Source organism: Serinus canaria, chromosome Z (assembly GCF_022539315.1).
Source record: "Serinus canaria isolate serCan28SL12 chromosome Z, serCan2020, whole genome shotgun sequence".
Taxonomy (NCBI): Eukaryota; Metazoa; Chordata; class Aves; order Passeriformes; family Fringillidae; genus Serinus; species Serinus canaria.
Window position 1 is genome coordinate 41,992,017 of NC_066343.1, and position 15,842 is coordinate 42,007,858.

General features: G+C 37.8%; 1 protein-coding gene across 12 annotated transcripts in view; it reads left to right on the forward strand.

Moving 5' to 3' along the window:
- The window catches only part of PIP5K1B (phosphatidylinositol-4-phosphate 5-kinase type 1 beta), a 100,922-nt gene that overhangs the window by 78,653 nt on the left and 6,427 nt on the right, over positions 1 to 15,842 (forward strand). For all 12 annotated transcript variants that reach the window (XM_050986592.1, XM_050986594.1, XM_050986595.1 and 9 more), the window contains 3 exons: positions 4,087 to 4,242; positions 5,008 to 5,152; positions 11,533 to 11,650. In XM_050986592.1, coding sequence (XP_050842549.1) covers positions 4,087 to 4,242; positions 5,008 to 5,152; positions 11,533 to 11,650 — 419 coding nt within the window. The remainder of the gene's footprint in view (positions 1 to 4,086; positions 4,243 to 5,007; positions 5,153 to 11,532; positions 11,651 to 15,842) is intronic.

Sequence of the window (15,842 nt, forward strand, 5' to 3'; positions counted from 1 at the left end):
GCACTTTTGTAGCTCCAGTCAAGAAACTAAATTTCTAACAATTGGGATTTTACTCCATTAGTAAACTGACAGAAAATCATGTACTACGTACTTTTGTCACATCAGGGCTGTCTAAAGTTGGCTTCAGGTGACCACCTAGACATTCTATCACTCCCTCTCTTCAACTAGGTCAGGGGAAAGTTATGACAAAAGTAGGTGGATTCAAATAAGGACAGGGAGAGGTCATTCACAAATTACTATCCCGAGCTGACTCAAATCCCTGACTCAAATCAGGGAAATTAATTTAGCGTCTTAGTAATTAAAAGAAAAAAAAACAACAAAACAACTTTAGAGACACCTTCATACAGACTTTTTCCATCAAAAGTTCAGATCAGGTTTTATTTTCACTACCTTTTCTACCACTGGTAGAAAGTCATACTGGCCTTTGTTGCTCTGCATGTTGTCAAAAGATGGTAGACTTTTCTAAAGATAATCAAGCCTGCCAACTCTGAGCCTGCCCATGAAAACCAGTGTTAATACCTGGCAGATGAGAACAACAAACATGATTATGTGTAAAGGCATACTAAGAAGAGGGAAAACTGATACTGCAATAAGAAGATAGAAATGTATATAAGTATTTTGTGAAATTCTAAAAAGAAAAAGAATAGGATAGGGAGATGAAAGGAAAAGGCTGAGACTAACTATACTAAAACAATTGAGACATTTTAAGTAGAATGAAGGAATCTTTAAAAGAAAAAGAGAAAATTTGAATTAACCCCAAGTAGTGATTCCCTGTATGCATGACGTGTTGTGGCAGCTTTTCAGGAAAATAAAACTTTTTGTTAGTCTTATAAATATTAATGAATTGTTGGATAATTTCTCTATAAATTGACCATGCTAGTGAAACAAAATTCAATCTGAAGTGTTGCAAGTGTCCCAAGTTGAAGGATGGTGATGGGGGACAAAAGAGACCTGGACAGGCTTGAGAAGTGGACCCGTGGGAACCTGACCAGATTCAACAAAGTCAAGTGCAAAGTGTTACATCTGTGTTGGGGCAACCCCAAATACTAGCACAGGCTGTGGGATGAACAGATCAGAGCAGCCCTGCCAAGAAGGACTTGAGGATGCTGGGGGATGGGAGGCTGGGCATGACCCAGCCATGGGCACTCCCAGCCCAGAAAGCCAAATGTGTCCTGGGCTGCATCCAAAGCAGCGTGGGCAGCAGGGCCAGGGAGAGGATTCTGCTCTGCTCTGCTGAGACCCCACCTGCAGGGCTGCATCCAGCTCTGGGGTCCCAGCACAGGAAGGACATGGAACTGATGGAGAGAGTCCAGAGGAGGGTCAACAACATGACTAGAGGGATGGAGCCCCTCTCCTATGAAGTCAAACTAGGCAAGTTGGGGATGTTCTGCCCAAAGAAAGGTCTATGGGAAATTTTGTAGCAGCCTTCCAGTACCTAAAGGAGACTTACAAGAAGGCTAGAGATGGACTTTTAAAAAATCCAGTCCATTTATATAATGACAGGACAAGAGGCAATGGCTTTAAGCTGAAGAAGGGTAGATTTAGGTTAGATGTTAGGAAGAAGCTCTTTACAAGTGAGGGTGATTAGGCACGGGAACTGATTGCCCAGAGAAATGATAGATGCCCCATTCTGGGAGTGTTCAAGGCCAGTTTGGTGGAGATCTGAGCAACCTGCTCTAGTGGTAGATGTCACTGGGCTCAGCAGGGTTTGGAACTAGATGATTTTTCATATTGCTTCCAATACATGCCATTCCGTGACAACTGCTGGGATGTGCTCAATGTGTGTGGAGTAAGAAAGTCTAATAAATATACTGGCAAGGCAAAGTGAGTGCTTGAGGTTTGATGAGATCAAAACTCAAGCTGTTCTTTGGGGAAAAGCTATTTGGATTATTGTGAGCAATGAGGTTTTTTTCCAACAATTATTACAAGTGGTATAAAACCTTACAGTATGACATACAGATTAGGTGTTTTAAGTAGTGTGCACACATATTAACTTGTTGCTTTACTACCAGATTATTTTTGAAACCCATGGAGGTGATGCCAAAATAGCACTTTTTTTTTTCATTCTTTCTAGTAAGAAAATGGCTGGTTTTGATTACCCTGTTTTCTGAGCTGAGGGTTTTTATGAAGCAGTTCTTGACAAATAGGTATTAACTGATGGGCTAGAATTATCTAGTTTGTAGAGGAACTTATACTTTAAAATGGATCTGAGTTAGCAGTTTCATAATCCTACTCATGGAAGTGTCAAAATGTGGAATGGTCACTTGGCCCAAATACTACAGGAGGAGTGTTGAGCATTTGGCATCATCTTAAACTGATAAAAGGAGTTTTGCAAATACTTTTTGACCAGTGTTATGCTGGTCTGTTAAGATTTTGATTAGTTATCTGGAGTGAGAAACAATTCTGTGTGGACAGAGAGAAAACAAAATACAAATAAACAGTAGAACTAAATAGTAAGTAATAAACAATAGAACTTAATAGTAACTAAATAAACCAAAAATGACTACAAATACTAGAATAAATTAACAATTTAAAGTGTTCAAAGTTAAGTCCTTTGGAAAAGATTGATTAATAAGAAAATAGAAGCAACTGATGTAATGGTTCAAAATGTGAAGCAAAATTCAGCTTAAAGGAGAAAGGAGCCTCCTGAGACCCAGTTCTCTTTAAATCTTAGAATAATTTTGCCAAAGAACTGGTGGGAGTTCTGCTGTCTGAGACAATACTCGAAGGAACTCCTCTGCATTGATAAAGAATAAAGAGTTCCTTACTACTTGACACTCCTGTCTGACAAAATAACTACCATGTATCCTACCTCAACATCTACATCTTTTTTGCCCCAATTCTTTCTAATTCTGACTACTAGATTTGTTCCAGGACAAGACACAACTTGTTCTGTATTTGAAGCCTACAATGTACAATTAAAGTATATCATGCCTAATTTTCTCTCTGATCTTAATTAATCTGTCTCATTTTTCCAGGCAATTAATCTAAGTATCCTACTGTTGTTGATTTCCTCTGCATACAGGGCTGTTAATGCACTTTTATACAGATTAATGGTTCAAATTCATTATTATTCTTTCATAAAAAATTGGGAGTCTTCTTGCCTTCAGGAATATTATTTCTAAGCTTTGAGTCAGACATTTCAGTTTAAACATTTTAGCTCTGTTCTGAATCTGTTTTTTTCCCTAGTGCACAGAACAACCATGCATAACTAACAACAAAAACTTAATAAGTGGATTTAGCCTTGGGCAGAGGCTAGCTCATTGACTGTCTTCTATGTTCTTTTTTAAAAATACCCTGGAACTATGTATCTGAATCTTTCCTTCAATCGTCAGCCAAGTAACTTGATGTTTTTAATTTGAACTTTTTAGTAAAGCAATGAAAGAAGTGTAATAGTGCATCTGAAGTAACTTTGCTGCCAGTGCATGGAGATCAGCAGCTAGCAGCTGAAAAACACAAACTTAAATAGCTGGCATCCATCCAGAGAATAACTACAGATGGGCATCATGGTTCAGTAGTAGTGGCAATGATCAGTTGTAGAGTTTGATTCAAAATGCTTTTTAAATAGGCAGGACCTGTTAAGACTTATAAAAGAGGTACTGAGTGTATAGGTCATCAAGACTTTGGAAGTATTTATTGTATCCAAAAAGAAATGTTTGACAGGTGAGTCTGAAGTGGAAATTCTTCAATATCATTACATAGAAGTAGTTAACTGCTCAAAAAACAGATCATAACCTCTCAGAATACTCCATATGTCTTTTCCACTTTTGTATTTTCTGGGGTTTTTTTCTGTATCATTCTGTCTCTGATTACATGGGTTGGTACTCCACAGAAGCTTTTTAAATCAGTGGTGCCAGTGACTTGACTTTTGTCCTATAATAAGTAGTAAAAACTGAAAAAGACAAAAGTACGTCTCTTGCAGATGAAATAACAATACCTTTCACTCTAGTTTTAATTTCTGGATGTTTTCTTCATCTGTATTCAAAACCTGTATTTTCTATATGGCTTACTTTTTCATTTGCTATTAAAGATGTGTAGGGAGATAAGATGACATCATTCAACATCTATGTTCATTTGGTAATGCAGCTTTAAAGCCTTCGCCTTCAAAGAAACGGTGTAATTCCATCACAGCCCTAAAGGCAGCATCACAAGAAATAGTGTGTGCTGTTAGCCAGGAGTGGAAGGATGAAAAGCATGGCATTCTTGCTGAAGGACAAAGTTATGCCAGCCTTGATGAAGAAGGTACAGTCTTTCAAATAAACAACCTAAATTATGTTATTAAAAATGTTGTATAAGCTCTAGAAGTTCTATAACTAGAACATTATGAGTATGGCTGAACTCTCAAAATCAGAGTCAGGTTATTCTTATGGAGAGAGTAATTGGTAATAGTTGTCAAAATGGACCTTCAGGAGCAAGACAAAGTCAGAATCAAAGTTCATAATATGATGTTAAGATTGTTATATGATGTTTCAGATTTCAGGACACCCTGAAAAAAGGTGTTCAGCCCAGGTAGAAAATTAAGTCCAGAGACAATGCTATCCTTTTCACTGACCTCTAAACAAGTATGTCACAGGAATTGTTTTGAAGCTCAGTTCATTGTTCCCAGAGTTTTTTTGGAGATACAACTTTGCCCCTTTCAGAATTTGCCTGCAGCCATGATGAAAGCAGAACCAATCCAATCCAACCTAATCCAATCTGATAAATGAGTCCTGGTAGCATGAGTATAATCCTCAGACTGAGAAGAATTCATAGCTCATGCCTCTGTTTAATATTTGACTTTGGAGTTACTCTGTATTCTGCTGAATGTACTTGTTAGCATCTAAAATTCACTCTGTAATATGAAAGAGTGTGGGTATGGGCACATGAATAATACCATCTCATTAATTCAAATATTAGGAAACTTCAAGAAGGATATTAGGGCACTATGGAACTTGATATACATGAAGATTCTTGGGCTAAATTTAAAATTAAGTTTGTTAACATTGTTCTTTATTTCTGCATATGCAGTACTAGGTTCACACCACCGGCCGGATCTAGTGCCAAGCACTCCGTCTCTCTTTGAAGCAGCTTCCTTGGCAACCACACTTTCCTCTTCTTCCTTGAATGCAGATGATCACTGTCAACGTGATCAATCTACACTCTATTCGAGCAGGTAAAGGCCATGTATGTTAGAGGATTCCCCTCTGTTCTGCTAGAAGTTTAACATTGTGCTCAACAGAAGGGGTCTCTGCAAAATAAGAAGCAGAAGGAGCAAGTGTCTCTGTAACTCAGTCTTTAATCTTTCCAGTGAAGGAGGGGTGCCAAAAGCTTGTAGGATTTATCAGATAGTTGTTTGTAATTATACATATTGTAATTGCGGATCGTGAAATAGAAAGCACAAACATGGTGAAAAATGTTATATGAGTTTTTCTTCATGTTCCAAAACTAAATTTAATATCTAAACTTTGCTTGGGCCTTAGTCTGTAAAATAAACCAAACTACATTAAGGTCAGGGTAGGAAGTACTTCTTGTAACTTGGCTGTAGACTGAAACAGCTGAGGAAAATGGTAATGTGCTAGGAAAGGGAAAAATTATTCTTTATTCTGAATGTACAGTGAATGTACACAGAATGGTCTGCTTTAAATTCTTCCATAACAACCATTTTCTGAAGTAAATTTCTGTGGAACTTCATCCACGGGTATGCTTAGAGCCTGCCTGATTTTAATCCAGGAAGTATAAAAACAGAAATGTTTTTTAAAAAGTTGTGCAGATGCTAGTGAGCTAGATTAAATGTTATTTGAGTTGTGTTTGAATATATTTCAGCTGTGTCAGTCCAAAACCATGCTTTAGTCTTGCTGGGAGATTGTATGTGCCTGTATGCTCCTTTGTGAACCTGAAGTGTGCTGTGTTGTGTCACCTTGTCTGCTTGCAGATCTCTTTACTGTGTATTGAACCATTTCTTTGCCTGCTTTCATCAAGAAGGGAAGCCATTCAAGCATCTTGAATATTGTTTGGAAAAACTTGGACTGAACTACTCAGTGTATAAATTTGACAAAAGCATTAATGTGCCAAGATGTAGTTCTTTCCTGTAAGCTGCATGTTGCCCAAAAAATCAAGTTATTTTAAAAGCAATCTTGAGGCAGTAGGTTTTTACCTCCTGTTAAGTATTTGACAACTGTATTTATATAAAAAGTAAAATTACTTGCAGCATTACTTGATAGTGATATTTACAGCTTCCACTTCCATTACGTTGAAATAAACTTCATTGATGTGGCATCTTCCATATGGTTTGGTTTGCTATAAAAATAGGAATGAACATGTTTTGGGGTGTAATGAATATGAAGTTTTAATTGCAGAACAAAAATGTTTCTGCACAAGCTCTAGGAAATAAAACTACTGATGAATAAGCATTAGTAGAAATAGAGCTCATTCACTTCAACTTGTGTCAAGTTATCTGTAGCACTTCAATATTCATGAATTTTCCCAAAGTTTTTTCTTTGATAGAAATAAAGTTATAGAGTACTTTGAGCATCAAATAAAAATACAGAACTGCTTTGTGTCAGCATCAGTCAGGAAAAGCAAATGGTGCAGCTGTCTGAATAAAGAGTTCAGTTTTAAAGCATTTCAAATATTCTTTGCTCTCTAAAAAATTAATTGTAAGAAAACCTATGAGTAATTCTATTATATTGTACTGTAAACATACTCCAAAATAGCAGGTCTACATTATGATTGCACGCCTAGACTCATTTACTTTCCAGTGGTGGTGCAGTCAATGAAATAACCTTTAATGCAGGACATGTTGCCAGCTATGTGATTAGCAAGCCTATCTTAAAAAATCAGATTGTTAGTGGTATGGACTTTATCATCACGAGAGAGCACATTCTCTGACACAGCAGACCTAGTACCAGCATTCACACGTGTGGTTCTCTCTACATCTTCTGCCAACACATCTATACTGTAGCCAACAGATCTGCCATAGGGGCTTACCAACTAGCATCTTTGCTAGTCCAGGTATGCCCTCTTCAGCTAGGGCCTGGAGGCAGTTTTTAATTCTCATTAAGTAGTGGTGTGTGTCACAATCTCTGTATATACAATTCATGAGGATTAGCTTCCCTGTCATAGCTAGGAGTTAAGAAAGCTTGCAAAGCATGCTCAGTATTGAACTAATTTCCATAACATTCAGGGCACCTGCTGTTTTCTGCCCACTTCTTTTGGCATCAGTTCAAGGAGGTCATTCCTTCTTGGCACTAAAATATATACATCTGAAGTTTTACTTGTTTCTATGGTTCACTGAAGGAACTTCAGTCCTCCCATAAAAAAAGCTATCAGGGAAATAAACCCACCAAAAAACCACCATGCTATAATGATGCACTGAATTGTAGATTCAAATCTGAGTTTTTACTTCCCAAAGTTCTTCTTTTGAATATTAAAAAATTATGTGATGCAGGACTCATCATTTTACCATTTATCTCTGGTAAACAGAAAGCTTGGAGCAGTCTTTGAAACAAAGCCTGAATTAAAGATTTGTTTACAAATGTGAGCCTGCTTTCAGTCTTTACATATGCAATTGACTAAGACATTCTGCTTTGTTATTTATTAGAATTACAGTTTGGCATCTTCCTCATCAGGCTTTTTCATTGTTCTTCAAAGTAACATAGCACAAAGTAGAGAGGACATGAATTTGCTTGTAAGCTGTCAGAAATGTCTGGTTTAAGGTAATAAAGGAGGAGAGTCCTGTGTGCTTAGTAATAATATGATATTTGTACATCTCCTTGTCTCCTACTAATGAGCAGTATGTGCCCATACCACTTAGAAAACAGACAGTATTATTTTCCTCATTAAAAAGAGAGTAATAATATTTTTGGATACCTTGAAGCACACGTCATATTTTCTATTTGGGTTGGATTTTTTCTTCAGAATTACGCTCTGTTTCTGTTATCCAATGTAGTACTTCCCCAAGGAAAGGCAAATGGCTTATAACATAAGAAAGGTAATCAACACCTTCTCTCCTTGAGACTGCTCAGCATCTGTGAGTAGAAAGGGAGAAACTGCTGCTGCTGAGGTTAGGCAGACAGGTGACTTGCTCAGGTGGAGCCCGCTCTTGAGGCTGTGTTTTGTGAGGAGGGCTTTTGTAAAGCTGTCTTGGTATAGGTTAAAACTAGCTTAACTAATTGGTATATAGTGCAGAGAAGTGTTTAGGGACTTGATTACAAGTGAAAAAGAGAGACTCAGTAGCAGTCATAAACATACAACTAATTAGGAATATTTTCCAGGCTGCAAGCTTATTATTTTCACCAAGTTATTCCTCAGTTGTTGAAAAAGTAGAAGAAACCAGGAGAAACCAGTAGAAGGTTCTATCCAGACAGTGTGAACAGAATTAGTACAGATGAAAGATTCATGGAGTGGGGGAAATGGCTGTATTTTTCAGCGCAAAAAGGACTTGACCTAAAAACAGAAGGAAAAAGAAAAAAAATACAATCATGACAAATGCTATTCAGTAAATGTAGGCCTTGTGTGTCAGAAGACAGCTGGTTTCTTTTCCATTAAGCTGTTTCTCAGTCAAGTGGTTTTGTCATAAGCAATCTCAAGTATTCCTTTAGTAAAAGAACAGAATTGACAGAATTTATTGCTTCTATTAAAATTTTCAAATATTGTCTATTCCTTAAGTAGGTTTATATTTGGTGCAGAGATATTTTAGTACCTAAAGGGTCTGTTTTCCACTAGAAAGTGTAATTATTAGTCCAAAACCACTTCTTTGAAAGGGTTTATTTGTTTTATCTTAGGAAATGTAATACTTACATATTAGGGATTATTTTTGTAGCAGAAGTGATAACAGATTTTTTTCCCTTCCAGAAAAGTCTTCCTATTTAGTACTGATGAATTAAATTAAAGATGACAAATCTGAATGCCCTAAGCACTATGACTCTTGTCTCACTTGACATGGCTTTTAAAATTGCAAAGAGCTGAAGAATGTCAATGGTACTTCTGGAAACGTTTGAAACTTGCTTTAAAATATTTTAAAATGTTTCAAACTGTAGATGTTTTACAATTCTTGTTTAAATATCCCAAGATTATAAAAAGTATTTTTTCAATATATTTTTCAGCAGATCTCATGGGACTCTCCAGTCCCAAACCCAAACAAAATCCCACAATGCATAAAGAGGCGCTTCACCTCCCTCTTTAGAGCAATGCCAAGATACTGTGAGCTATATAAGGAGGACTGCTGAATTCTTCTGATACATCTGAGCCTAAGGGAAAAAAAATCTATATGAAATCTAATTCTTCTTTTTTTATGCATTCTATACCTCATTTCTGGAAGATGTACGTGTGGTCTGGACTTCTGCCTTCTTCTTTATTCTTATCTGTATATTTTTCAGGTTTTTTGTCTTATCTTTGTGTTGCTGTTTCTTGGTGGAGAGCACTTGAAATTTTGGAAGGCTTTGAGGGATTGTGGATTTATTCTCTTACACAGTCAAGCTTCCTGAAGCATCCAGACTTTGAAATGCTGTTCTGCTATTTTTTCCAGTGACAGGGATTTATAGATTTTTTCTGTTGTAAGGAACATTAAGCACCCCTTTTGCCAGTTGGTGTTCTACATAAACTTTTGTGTGTTAGATTTCAATGTTCTGTCTGTCCACACACTACTTTTAGCTTCTGAAGCTTAGACAACTTTGTCTGAATCTGATTCAAAATGGACTAAATTCACACATCCTTCATGATAATAAGCAGTAGGGTGGAAGAAAAAGGCTTGAATGCTCAAAAGCTATGAACAGATGCACTGAGTCACTGGGGGTATCCCCATGGGAAAGAAAATTTGACTATGATTGAAATAACATGTAATTGTGGCTTAAAGTAAAACAAAGCTCTCCCAGTTCTCTAATGATGGAATTATTTTTGCTTCTTTTTTTCTTTCTTAATTAAGGACCAAGATCAAATAGAATGTTCTAGCCAGAGGAAGGCAACAGCATAGTTGAGCATGCTCCTTATGGCTGGTCATTACTGAATGCAAGAAAGTACCTGTAAAAGTGTTTAGATTTTTTTTCCTTGGTTTTTCTTATTCCACCTAAGAATTAAGGATGAGAACTCAGTGCACTGCAGAAACTGTATTAAAACTCTTCCTCTGAACTGCTTTCTGAAACACTGTGCGTAAGGGGATTTCACTTGTTTTCTCCTGTTTCACCCCCAATATTAAAATGAGGCTGCATTAAAACAGGTAATAAATGCAGCTATGATTATGCTATTGAAGAAATCTGAACTTCAGTTACGTCTGACAGCATGTGTATTGCTGTTAAGAGATTAATTACAAGATTTTTGTTTTTACTCTTTTACACTACTCAGTAAAACTCAAGTTACACATAGGAGAATAATGCTAAGTCAATGGGAACTATGTCATCCGAGTACAAGAGAAATAGTCTTGCTTTTGAAAAATGTCAAGTGCATTATATGATAAAAGAAACATTGTAATATGGTGAATGTAAAGCTCTGTTCCAGTAAGACATTGATTTATTATTTTGTTGAGCATTTGAATCTCAGCTTTACATGCTAGTTTCTGCATGTAAAATTGTGCATGCTAGTTTTGCCCTTGTGCATGCTAGTTTTGCCCTTTCTGAAGTTCTATCCTATCTGAAATATACTTAAAGTAGTACAACGGGAGGGGGAAATTAGTCATATCTGGACTGACGGCTAACCATCAGTAACCATGTTTCCATACCAAGTTATAATTCAGAATTTTTGCTTTTCACCTTGTCTGTGAACAGGTAAGAACTTCTAAAATATGTCCCTGCACAACTGACAGTTGAGTTTTCAAGGCAGCCTGGAGCCTAATTTCTGACAGGTAGTAAGATATGTGATAAGGGACGTCTGAGTCCATTAAAACACCTTTGAGAGTTTCAGCTTTGTTGACCAAGTGTGTTACAAAATGAGATTCCTGTGGAGGTGCATTTGCAGTTTCACATTATTTCTGTAAGTCAGAGAACAAAAAAATCAATCAGTGAATAAAGTAATGGAGTGCACCTGCTCTGTAAACATCATTTCCTTGCATACATGTATTAATTACAATACACTCTTGTTCTCACACTTTTTCTTCTGAACTTTTGGCTGCTAGTGAACTGTGTCTGCATGGAAAAGTCCGACGTTACTAATGTTACAATGTGCCTAATTGCTTACTTTTTTCCCCCCTATTTTGAATTACAAAATGCTGCCAAAATTTACACTATGTGAAATGTGGAAGTAATGCATTTTGAGATTAATGTAATTGTGTGACATTTATTGTGGCATAGTTTCATTCATTAAATAAATATTGAAATTAAAGAATAGCATTACTTTCTGATAAAATTTTAGTAAATGCAAAAATAAATTGTACAATTAGTTAAATATGAGCTTCCAGTTATCTAGCCATTGTCAACATATCTATATTTGTTTATTTACATTCTTTTTTCCCAAATATTTAAAGGTTTTAATGTTTAATAGAGAAACTTATTTGAAAATTTTCAGTTATGACTGAGCTTTGTAACTTGGGCTTTTGGTTGACTGTACTCTCCCTTCTCTTTGCAGTAAAGGGTTACCTTCAAGTTCAACATTCACTTTAGGAGACAGTGCCATCTATTTGACTTCAGAACAGAGCACATTGGAAATGGAAAATGATAATGCTTCAGTTTTGGATGTCTACTTAGTAAGTTGTCAAACTGTTTCTAATGGGCGTTTTTGCCTTTAATTGTAATTTGACTCAGGCTCAGTAAATTACTAAAATACCTACTCAACTTCAATCCAGAGGTTTATTGAGTTATTTTTTGTATGAAACATGCATAAGCTTGCATAGGTATGATTTGCCAAGTCTCTAAATAATTTTTATGCATATTAACTATTGCATTAATAATGAAGTATGCCAAAACACCTTTCAGTTTTTCTCTAATGGTAGGAAGTCTTTTCTGTTGTTTTCTATTGGAGGGGAAAAAACCAAAATCCAAACCACCAACAGCAACAACAAAAATCTTTGCTCTTCATGAAGAATACTTCACAATATAGAAATTAAAATTTCTCGGGTTGGAAAGTTCTGTGTTTATGCCACTGATTTTGAAGCCAGTAGAGCTCAATGAAAAATACATTAATGGCCCCCTCTTCTGATTAGAAGTGTTGTCCAATTGTGACAGCTGATTAAAAATGTATCTTTTCTTTGCTGTTTCAGTTCCTAGTAAGCAATTTATCTGACTGCTGAAAGATAGGGTCAAGTCTATATTTTGTTTTCTTCATATCACCTGTGTTTCAAATGTTCTCTAGGTACTCATAGCTCACATTCCATAGACATAAAAGCAGTAGGCATCCAATTTAAGTTCCAACTGAGTGAAGTTTTTTGTATCTAATTTTTTTAGGCTGTTCTAAATTGTCAGTATAAATGCAGCGGGCAGGCATGTTAAGCTTGGCCTTTTTTCCCAAATTCTTATTTTCGTAAATCATAAACAATTCTGACATTATTCTAGTAATATTTCCCCTTGACTCTCATGGCAAGAATTGTACCAGAGATGAACAATCAAAAGAGGGAAGTTTGTTCATGTTTCTAATAAATGTTTCACAGATACATGGTAGTTTCCTTTCTAGATAAAATTTATTGCACTTTTAATTTTTCTTATCCCTAGAGTTACCTGATCTTTGTCTTAAGAAATCCATACTATCTTAGAATCATAAAACAGCTTAGGTGGATGGAGCTTCAAGAGATCATCCAGTCCAACTTCTTGCAGAAAAGGGAGCCTAGATAAGATTATCTAACACCCTTTTGCACCGCAGCTTAAAACCTCCAACAGTGGGAACTCTGCCGCATCCTTGTTTCAGTAAATACCTGTCCAGAAAAAAAAATTCAGATGTCTTCAGATGAAACATGTTTGTGCCTGATCTTACATCAAGATGAAATATGTTTGTCACAGTCTTTTCTTCTGTAGGCTGTGCCACTTATATTTTTTTCTTTCTTCTTTCTCAGCAATGCTGAAGTGTGTATAGTACTCAGTTAATAGCCACTAATGTAATAGTCCAGCACTCTTAGGGGAGTTGTCTGTCCTGCCTCCCTGACACAAAAGAGTATAAAGTACCAGTGGCCATTTAGATGTAGGATGCTTGGTTCCTCCCCCTGGGCAGAGCACCTCGCAGTGGGGTGATGTAATTTTATCAGTCATGCAGTGAGGCTTGATGGCCCATTAGCAGAAGATACCCACCTCTCTTCCCCCCCCCCCCCACGCCCGGGAAGTTATCGGGGATGAGTCATGGAGGAGATAAAGAACACTGCCCCACCTGGTTTTAACAGATGGTGCTAGAGTACATACTTTTGGGTACATCTTGCATTGTAACCTAAGGCAGCAGTTAAACAGAAGCCCAGGGAAGAAAAAGGCCCATTACTAGAGCAGGCAAGGAAAAAAGTTACAGATAATGCTGGCAAGACAGAGGTTCTCAGTACCTTCTTTCCTCCCTGTTCAGCAGAGTGGCTGGAACCAGACCATAGCTCCCAGGATCAAGCAGATACAACAGACATATTGACCCACCAGTAGGGGCCTGCAAGCGCTCAACCCACATAAATGCAAGGCCCAGGAGGGAATATACCCCAGGGTGTCAGCAGGAGTGGCTGATATTGTTGCTGGGCCACTGTCCTATTATTTTTGAAAGTTCACAGAGATCAGGGGGGCATCCCTGATGACTGGAAGAGGGCAGATATCATACCTGTTTATAAGAATGGCTCAAAAGAGGACATGGTATCCTTGCTGCCGTCCCTGGGAAAGTGGCACAACAAGCCTCCTAGGAACTATTACCAGCTAAATGAAGCAAGTGACTGGGAAAATCCAGCACAGATTTATCAAAACCAAATCATGCTAGGCTAACCTGATCACCTTTCTAAAACAAATTACCATATTCAGTCAATATGGTAAAAGCAGTGGATGTTGCTTACCTGCACTTCAGTAAAGTATTTGACATGTGTAATGTGTCCCACAGCTAGACAAATGTCAAGTACAGACTGGATGGGGTGATCTGTGCAATGGTCAGGAATCATCTCATAGGTGATCAACATGTTTAACTGAGGCTGGCAGCCTGTCCCAAGTGGGGCCCCCAAGGATCAGTACTGGGCTTTATGCTGTAACATCTCCATGAATGATCTTGATGATAGGACCAAAAGCACCCTCACCATGCTTCTGTGTCACTAAACTGGGTGTTGAGGGGGACTCATCAGTAGGGAGAGCCACCTTTCAGAGATATGAACAGGCTGGAAGACCAGGCCACAAGAACTGTGTAAAGCTCAACCAAGGAAGTGCAGAGTCCTGCACCTGGGAGCACAAAACCAAAGAGCCTGGCCAGGCTGGGACCCAAGAGCTGTGGAACAGCCTTGCCAAGAGGAGCCCGGGGGTCCCAGGGGACAACACACAGACACCAGGTCAGCAGTGATTGCTGCAGCTACTGAGGCAAAGTGGATCCTGAGATGCATCCATGGGGGCACTGCTAACAGAGAGAGATGTGACCATCCCGCTTCACCAGTGCTTGTCAGACTGCACGTGCAGTAGCGTGTCCACTTCTGGCCTCCACAGTTCCAAAACAGATGTAGATGGACTGAAGATGGGTCAAAGGAGTGCCATAAAGGTGGTCAAGGATGGGGAGAACTTGACATTTGAAGAAAGAGTGTAAAAGTTAGGTCATTTCAGTCCATAGAATTTTCAGGAGGGACCTCAACAAAGTTTTCCAAAATGTAAAGGCGTGACTACAGATAGTATTGAAATCCCCCTTTTCTCTAGGGGCAGTGGATACAAGTTGTAGTGAGGGAGGTTTCCTCTCTATGTAAGAAATCACTGTTTTTACAATGAGAATGGTTCAAGGAGAATGATTTACAATGAGTGTGATTTTATGATGATGAATGACTCACTGGAACAACTTCCCCAGAGATATGAGGTAAAGTCCCCATCACAGGAGGTTTTCAAGATGCAATGGACAGTGATGCTCGATAGTCTCATCCAGGCTGCCTTTCCCACAAAAGGTTGAATTAGATAGCCTTTTATGGTCCCTTTAACCTGGGCTGATCTATGGTTCTTTTGGCCCCCTTTAAACAGTGAAACAATTTCTTCTTGATAGCTTTTGAATTTAATTTATAAAGCAACAGTCTAACAATAACGCTGCTTAGCACTGTGAAGTATTTCTTTATAGGTTTGAAGTCTGTAGGGTAGATGTGGAATGTTCTGAATATCTAGTGACAGGCACAGGTAACACCTTTTGTAAAGCTGTCTGTATGAGTTTCAGGTGTGATAATCATCTCTTTGGTTAGTTTTCAACTTGTAGAAAATTCATTACTATTATGTCTCAGAGACTGCAGTAAGTAGATGTGTATTCCACTGATGAATATCAACAGAAAATAATTAAAACCCAACTCTGGATATCATACAAATACCCAGTGTTTATTCCCCAGAGCAAAGGTCTGGAAGAATAAATAGGTCTTAAGTGTAGAGAATCACAGATGTTTTTTGGAACTAGTGGCACCCTTTCTCTGCACCCTGAAGAAAAACAAATTCAAAATTCAGTAATCAAGGTAATGGTACAGACCTGTACTCCCTAGGTATGCTGTCTTCAAGGAAATTGGATACCATAGCTAAGAACATGTTACTTCTTAAGCAAACTCATCTTGAGAAGTTACTTACCCTTTCTCCCGTCTCATGTCCCACACTGTGTATTGATGCCTACTTGACTGTTTTGAGATTGTTGTTTAAGTGAGGTTTATTTTATTCACATATACCCTGTATGCATACTGAGGTGTTAGTGGAAAAAACAGGAATGGTATGCTCTCTGTCTACTAATCTGTTACTTCCTGATGCCCCATAATATCCTTCAGTGGACCTGGAAATAAC